An 8,673-nucleotide genomic window follows, 5' to 3' on the forward strand; every position below is an offset into this window, starting at 1 on the left:
AGAAAATCAGAAGCAGGCTGCAGGTTTCTTCTGCTGTTGCAGACACAGAGGTTACGCTGTGAGACAGTGAACGAGTGGGGACGGTTCATTAAGAATATAAAGCAGAAAGCAGCATAAACATTACAGCTGGAAGCAAGTCAACAAAGACTATTCATTACTGGTTCATCTAATTACATGTATTGTACATACTGATACACACAATCCTGCAGGACAATTCTCAAATGGAACCTTCTTAGTGTAGGACAAGACCTGAGCTGTTTAGGAAATGATCACACAGTCCGGAACTCACTGAATTAAATGCTGAAAAATATAGAACCATTTAAAAAAGAAACGGTTCAGATTAGTATATACTACAAGTCAATCCCATTTTCCCCCTTTATTTTCACAAGTTAAGCTCTTCAGGTCCAGTCAATAAACAAAAATGGTACAAGATTTTGTAGCAAACTTCCAGGGCCTGTAAGAAAAACAACTGAACTAAAACCTCAAAAAAGGGGTGATTTTTTAATTAATTGGTTAAGAGCCAACAGCTAATAAGTGGAAATAAACAGAGCTTTGGAAATAGATAAAACATTTTACAAACCCTTAGTCTGTAATAAAGCACACATACACACAGCACATTTATACTTCATCATAATATCTAGAAAAGACACAAACACAGGGAACCCTGTAACTATTAAAAGTATCTTAAAAAGTCTTTTCTTTAGAGAAATTACAGGTGAAGCCAGACAGCAGTCTTCAAAAGACTCTTGGAAACCGGAGAAAACTGCTACAGAAAGAGTCACGTCTGGCTGACCCACATGGCAACATCTTTAGCCTTTTGCTTGGACTAAGTCTCAGTTTCAGCAGCGAAGAGAAGAAATTAGAGGTCTGACAGGTGAAGAACGGCAGTAATAAAATCATTGATAAGTGGAAATATATAAATAACTTACTAAATTGTCTGGGGCATACAGCACTGCTACTGGATAAAAAAAAAAAACATAGGGTGTTCTAAAACTTTTGATCTACAATGTATGTTTTTCTAGAAGTGCTTAAAAGAAAGTATTTCCCTTTCCATTGCTCTTAGCCAAACCCACAAACAGACATCTTACCAATTAAACCACTTTCTTTTATTATTTAACATAATATGAAACATAGAAACAGGTAAAGGTAAGTAAATAAACAAGTAAATATCATAAAGTGTGATGAATATTAATAACTACACTGCCATCTAGTGATCAGCAGTCTTTCTTTATAGGGGAGATAGAATTTACTAATGCATCAACATCTAACTGCTGATATACTGAGTAACATGTAGACATTAACAGGTGCAAAAATGCTTAAAATTAGACCTACCAACAAAGTTCTGACAAAGAAATCGACATTTTTGTAAAAGATACCATCGTAAATTGAAATTGATGTAAAGAGACTGTATAAGATTTTTATTGTACATACATTAAGTTATTTTGGAGCATTTATAATGAAATTTGTACACAGTGTAAAGAACAAACTCAATTTATGCCAAAAGATAATGCATGACATTGAAAATTAGCTGGTTAGATACCTTATTTTACAGAACAAGAAAATTAATTGTATCAAGAGTGTCATTAAAAAAAGAACAGTTGAGCAGATCTAAGACGATGTAGCAGTCCTGCTTAGGAGCTGTCTCACTGGAGATGATGGGAGGTCCTCAAACCCAGCACTCTGAGCTGTGGGGGAAAATAAGAGAGAAACAGGTTAATATTAAAGTCTATTACTGTACAGTACATTCTTACATTCCAGCGTTTCTAATTATGTGTTAAAAAAAAGACACAAAGCAATTCCTCACCCAATCTGCTACTGGTCTCCTTCACCAGTAACTGAGACTGTTGCTGGAAAGACAGAAGCCCCTTCACCATCATACACTGGGCATCAAGCTAGAAACAAAAACAGAGGTTATTTAAGTGTTTTGGTGCCGGTCCTTTTCTAAAAGCAATCCTAATTATATTCAGCCTTTATTTGGAATGTAATTGATGCCATTCTTCTTTTTCCTTCAGGTGAAATGCTTCCAACCCCATGCTTAACATTTTGCCTGGCCAAAAATAAAAGTCTCCACCTGGATTTAAGTAAGTAAATGATGTGGGGTTGGTTGGTTGATGCTGCAGTTGGTCTGCAGGTTTAGGTTCAGCAACAGTATGTGCTGCTGAAAGAATGAGGTCAGCTGACTACCTGAATATACTGAATATAGACCAGGTTATTCCATCAATTAATCAATTTTTTCTTTCCTCATGACACGGCCATATTCCAAGATGATAATGTCAGAATTCATGGGACTGGAATTGTAAAAACGTGATTCAAGGAGCATGAGATCATCATTTATCATTTTCACACATGGATTGAGAGAGTTCACCAGTCCAGAGTCCAGATCTTAACCTCATTGAGAATCTTTGGGATGTGCTGGATGGAGAAGAGCTGCTTTGTGCAGTGGTCAGACTCTACCATCATCAATGCTGCTGCAAGATCTTGGTGAAAAATTAATGCAACACTGGGTTAAAATAAATCTTGTGACATTGCAGAAGATTATCGAAACAATGCCACAGTGAATGCATGCTGCAATCAAAGCTAAAGGTGGTCCAAGGAAATACTAGAATGTGTGACCTTTTTTTTGGTATATTTAACTTTACATATACACAGGACTTTATCATGCTTGTTTAGATTGTTTATTTTTTTTCTCTATAATTCTTTTTAGTGAGGGGGCTGTAAGTTTTGCTCTGATGACTCTTCCATGAAGATAATTTTTGCATCACTGAAGAAAAGTGCATTACAACTCAAGAGTCTGCTTAATTCTCTTATAGGTGTTTGTAGTCAATTCTATGAGCAGTTCTTGCTGAAATTATCTTGGTTTACCAAATATTCACCTTAACTAAACCTCCATTTTCTTTTCTGGTAACTGCATTTTGTAAAAGTTGCTTCTTGCTAATGCTTTTGTATCTCTTTACAGCCTTTTTCTGCAAGACCTGCCATTTTATTAGTGTTGCTGTGGTCCAAAAGATTAAACAAATGTGGTATCTGGGGCGCTACTGCCTGAGTGTATGAGAATGCCACATTAAACCTTTACAGAGAAGCCTAGAAGACTGGACACTCTGTTACAGAGTTTCCCCTGCAACTAAAGCTGGTTTCATATTACTGAAAACGTTGACTTGCTTTGGCCTGGCTTGTGATAAATAATAAAAGCAGCTCATCAGCACTGCCTGCTGGACAACAGCTGTAACTGCAATCACGACTTGCTAAAAATGTGTATCAGTACTAAAATCCATTTTTACTGTCCTCTTAGACTTATCATAGGTACAGGGCATACTTACCACCAACTCCATTGTGTTGAGCACCCTGTGCTGTCTACACAGAACTTCGTGATAATCTGGTTTATTCAGGATAAGCTTGCTCTGAGAGGACTGGGCGATGCAGGATGGGTCCAGCGGCAATGCTTTCTCTTGCCCCTGTTCCACTCGCCTGCAGATTCAAGTAGGCATGTTATTTAGAAACTGTTAGAATTTTTTAAGCTTATTTTATTTTAGTAACTACTACTATAAAACGCAAATTACTTTAATACACACTCCAGGTCATTAGGGTTGGAAGGTGGAAGGTAGAAATTGAGTGTAAAAGTGTGAACCTATTTTACATTACATTTGGCAGACGCTTTGTCCAAAGCGAGGTATAATAGTAAAGTACAAAAGTAATAGAAGTTAAAGGTAAAAATATCTTTAGACAGGGCCTAAAGGAGGTCAGAGGGAAATAATAACGGGATAGAGGAGTGAAGGAGGGGAAGAAGGAAATGAAGTTAGAAGTAGTTCGTGTGTTAGAGGTGTTAGGAGAGTAAGTGCTCTTTGAAGAGCTCTGTCTTCAGGAGTTTATTAAAGATAGTGAGAGATTCTCCTGATCTGGTAGTAGAAGGTAGTTAGTTAGAGGGGTTAGGAGAGTAGGTGCTCTTTGAAGAGCTCTGTCTTCAGGAGTGTATTAAAGATAGCGAGAGATTCTCCCGATCTGGTAGTAGAAGGTAGTTTGTTCCACCATTGGGAAACTCTGTATGAGAACAGTCTGGATTGCTTTGTGTAAATGTTTGTTTGGGAAAGCGATGCGGCGTTCATTGGAGGAGAGCAGTGGCCGGGAGGTAGCGTAAGCCTTCAGGAGTGAGTGCAGGTAGGAAGGAGCTGTTCAGTCATCACCTTGTAGGGGATTGTTAGCGTGTCTGTGTGCGTGCTCTACTCACCTGGCCAGTTCCTCAGATTTCGAGCGATGTTTGGTAAGCAAGGAGTCCCAAGACAAACTCTCAGCTTGCAACCTTAAACAAAGATTTTTTTTTTAAAACTCAGTTTAAATTTAAACTCTCAATTCAAAATGAATTGAATACATTTCAATTTTAAGTTTTACAACAGTAGCTCAAGAACATACACATGATCCTACCTGCTGATGGCCTCCTTAGTGCGATCAATTGATTTCTGAATGGCAGGGTCACTACAGATATACAGAGATAAGGTTAACAAGTGATAAAGATTTTATTGTGGGTTAAAGAAGAGGTGGCTTTGAGCATCCTTACAAACTTCTCCATTACCTGTTTGTGCTGGAGAGTAAAAGTAAACGTTCTTCAGAAATGTTTTTAGCCAGACTTTTCCATTTTGTCTGTAGCGAATCAACTACAAGAAGAAAAATAGATTTATTATTTTTTTTTATTTGTCCATTCCTGGAATTTTGCAAACTATACCTCTACAGAAGCAAGTGCCTATACAGTCGTATAAACAAATAAGGACATTACATAGATTACACCTGGCCAGTTAATCTGTTAAATATCAGAAAATCATAAAAATCATAAAATTGCAAGTATAAATGCATACACAATTCATTTATAACATAGTTAAATCCCATCACTTAAACCACTTAAGGAGGTGATCTGAGAGGCAAGTGAGCCACATGTTATAGCAGAGTAAACACACTTTTGACCAACAAAAGTCAACCTATTACAATCAAAATCTGTGTGATGCACATTGTGCATCGTGAAAATGTTTTAAATACTGTGGTAAACACTGTGATAAAATACATTTCCCATAACACCAACACGTAAACTAATACCCATTAAAAATATATTTTATGATAAATAAGTACCTTGTGTTTGAAATGCTTCCATGTTAGTATCAGGGATGGTCTGGAGACTGTTTTGTAGCCTCTTGACTGTATGCTACATAGACACAGAGTTAAAAACAGAGGGAAATGTAATAGTTAAAAGCAAGATCAAAGCAAAACGGCATGACTTAAGACTGAATTAACTTACAATCAGTGTTAAGTACCTGCATTGCAGCTTCCATTAGTTTCTCCAGCCTCTCATCATCATGCAGGTCTTGGCTGATTGATTTACACAGAGCTGCCAAGAATAATGGGAACAATAAGAAACAAAAGATAAAACCACTGATTACTTTATCAGGACAGTGATACTGTCTTTAAAGGCACAACAAAGGCAGACCTAATTCTGGGATATCTCTTTGTTTTACATTTCAATGAGATGCTTTGCATATCTAAACACAGCAGAAGAAAGGCAGACCAAATGGACTCACCCTGGGAGGTGCTAGGGAGGGCAGGGAGTGATCTCCTGCCTCTAGTTGACCTCCTCCAAGATTTTCTACATGAGCGAGGGTCAAGATCAGGAACCGGAACACTCTCCATCACGGGCTCTCGAACACTGTCCTCAGCGGAGCTCGACTTCTGTTCATCTGGCTGCTTCTCCGTTCCTATAGGAAAGTCGAACGGCTGGCCAGATGAAGTGCGAGGAGACTTTAGAGGAGGTTCTGGACTTGGGGTCCTGTCTAATGGTCTTTTGGTCCCTTGTGAATTATCCTCTGTTATCTAGATAAAGAAACAAAAAGCTGAGGCACAGCAGGTGACGGGCAGTAAAAAAAGATAATGACCACAAAGTTCCACAGTTAAATAAAATACAAGCAGTTTTTCTAAAGTAGGATTTATGTATGCATTACTAAATAACTGTCATGGTGGAAGGTATGGCATAAAAAATGCATTGTTTTTGTTGTCTTTATAAATACAGTATTGACTTATTATTCAACATATGGACATGACCTCAAATTTAGTTGCTCTCAATATTGCCCATTGTGTTAAGTTAGCATAAATAGGCTAATTTTATATATTCAGTGTAATAAAATGTTACAATATGACAATATTAGTATAAGTGGTAGAATATTCTATAAAAAAACTATTTGTGTGGCTACATTTTGTAGGAGAGGGGGCTTACATTTACTTATAAAATCAACACCACATAAATTGATTAACTTTTTAAAAGTTGATTGTTGAATGCTAGCTTTTTAATTAGGGGTGCAAGAGAAGTACTGTGGTCTTGCAATACTGCATTGATTCTTAAAAAATATATATAGTTTACATGCAAAGATTGGTGCAGATCAGTTTGGATGTTAGAAGTTATGTCTAGTTTCTTCAGATCCTATTATGATTTATTATATTATTATATGGATAAATAAATAAACAGATATATGGAAAGATATATGGAATAATTTTGAGCAAACATATTGAATCGTAACCCATGTATAAAGTAGTAGTTTTAGTATCACCAGGTTCGTTCAGTGAGCAGTTCATTCATATTTGTTTCTTTTTGCAGAAACAAGACTGCATATATTTAAAGGTTGAAATCAAGATGTGACATAAATGCCTCAATAATTTACTAACTATTATTAACATTTTGTTCTGGCCAACACCAGCAGATGACATGTCTCTCCAAACCATCACTGATTGTGGAAACTTCACACTAGACCTCAAGCAGTTTGGACTGTGTGTCTCTCCACTCTTCCTCAAGACTCTGCTCCCTTGATTTCCAAATGAAATGTAAAATGTACTGATGATCAGTGATGGTTTGGAGAGACATGTCATCTGCTGGTGTTGATCCACTGTGTTTTATTATCAAGTCTAAACTCAGTGCAGTTTTGTTTTCCCACAAAATCTTACAGCACTTCATTGTTCTTCCCTCTGCTGCTGACAACTTTTATGGAGATGTGGATTTAATTTTCCAGCTGGACTTCCAGCAGGCACACTGCCCACACTGCCAAAAATACCAAATGGTCTTGAATAATATTGTAATTTTCTGAGACACTTATTTTTGGGTTTTATTGGCTGTAAGCCATAATCATCAACATAAAAGAAATACATTCTTAAAATAGATCACTTTGTGTGTAATACATCTATATGCGTTTTTAACTGAATTATTGAAATACAGTAACTTATTAACGATATTCTAATATATCTATATCTATCTATCTATCTATATATATATATATATATATATATATATATATATATTTTTTTTTTATTATTATTATTATTATTAATTTATTTGTTTGTCTTTAAAAGAAAAAAAATATATATTGTGACATACCTAGTTAGGCCTTAATTTAATAAACATGTGGGCCATAAATAGGAAAGGTAAAAAAAAAAAAAAAAAAGATAGCTACCGTAACTAAATAACTGAAAACCTTCCAATATGACAAGGAGCGCTCCTAGCTTGAGTTAACCTGGCTTTGTTAGATTTTACTTACCGTAGAATGCATCTCACCTCCCTCTGCCCTGTTAAACAGACACAAATATTAACTAACCGGTTACACAGGATGTAGTTGTACAGTAAATACTGGAGTAAAAGCACAAAAAAACAGGATATTTGTATTTAAAGCTAGTCAGCTGGCAGGTTAACTGTGGGTTTAACTAACATTCAGCACACAACTCAGTCCATTTACCGAAAAAACTAGCCGAATTAAGACAAGTACAGGTATATATTCAAGCGTCACCTTTATAAAAGATCGTTCTAAATAAAAGCGATCGGCTGGCACGCGCTCGTTTTAGAATAAGAAACAGAAAACAACCAAAACTACGAACCCTCCAATATTGTCATTTTGAAGCGCCGCCATTTTCTTTCAAAGCCCGCGCGCTGCCTCCACCGCCCTCCGCCTTTTTTCCTGGAGCATTACCGCCATCACCTGGACTGGAGTACGAGTCAGGGGTTAATAATAATAATAATAATAATAATAATAATAATAATAATAATAATAATAATAATAATAATAATAACAACAATAATAATAATAACAACTTATTATTATTAATGATTAATAATAATTATTATTATTATTAATTTTATTTTCTTCTTCTTTTTTTTAAGCAGACATCAGCTGTATTTACAGTAGTATGAAAAAGTTTGGGCGCCCCTGATAACTTTCAAGATTTTCCTTTATAAATCATTGGTTGTTCAGATCAGAAATTTCAATCAAATATAGCATATAGCAGACAATCACAGTGATATCCGAGAAGTGAAATTAAGTTTACAGGATTTACAGAAAGTGTCAAATAATTCTTAAAACAAAATTAGGCAGGCGTATAAATTTAGGCACCCAAACAGATTTACAAAATTACACCAATATTTAATATATCCTCCTTTGGCAGAAATAAGAGCCTCTAAACAGATCCCAGAATGTGTCATTATATTACATTACATTATTAAGCAGTGCTCATTCTCTCATACGGGTGTTTTGATCTTCTGAGATCAGTAGTAGTTTGACCGATTTAAACTTGAGTTAGAAATCGGTCATGTGAACCCAGTGCCAATAAATATCTGAGAATAAAGTTATTTCTGAAAATTAATTGCTATTTGAACAACTTTAA

General features: G+C 35.8%; 1 protein-coding gene across 2 annotated transcripts; it reads right to left on the minus strand.

Moving 5' to 3' along the window:
* Positions 1-1,084: 1,084 nt before the first annotated feature.
* On the minus strand, positions 1,085-7,986 carry LOC103046063 (DSN1 component of MIS12 kinetochore complex). 2 transcript variants are annotated; one of them, XM_022668056.2, is made up of 11 exons: positions 7,891-7,986; positions 7,557-7,584; positions 5,559-5,847; positions 5,295-5,368; positions 5,113-5,185; positions 4,565-4,646; positions 4,417-4,467; positions 4,223-4,294; positions 3,318-3,465; positions 1,805-1,892; positions 1,085-1,685 (listed from the first exon to the last, which is right to left on the minus strand). In XM_022668056.2, the coding sequence occupies exons 1-11, from the start codon at positions 7,920-7,922 to the stop codon at positions 1,609-1,611; spliced, it is 1,014 nt and encodes a 337-aa protein (XP_022523777.2). In that variant the 5' UTR covers positions 7,923-7,986; the 3' UTR covers positions 1,085-1,608. The 2 variants fall into 2 exon arrangements, with proteins under 2 accessions (XP_022523777.2, XP_022523778.2); XM_022668057.2 differs by having other exon boundaries at positions 7,803-7,915.
* Positions 7,987-8,673: the final 687 nt, after the last annotated feature.

The sequence above is a fragment of the Astyanax mexicanus genome, chromosome 3 (assembly GCF_023375975.1).
Source record: "Astyanax mexicanus isolate ESR-SI-001 chromosome 3, AstMex3_surface, whole genome shotgun sequence".
Classification (NCBI taxonomy): domain Eukaryota; kingdom Metazoa; phylum Chordata; class Actinopteri; order Characiformes; family Acestrorhamphidae; genus Astyanax; species Astyanax mexicanus.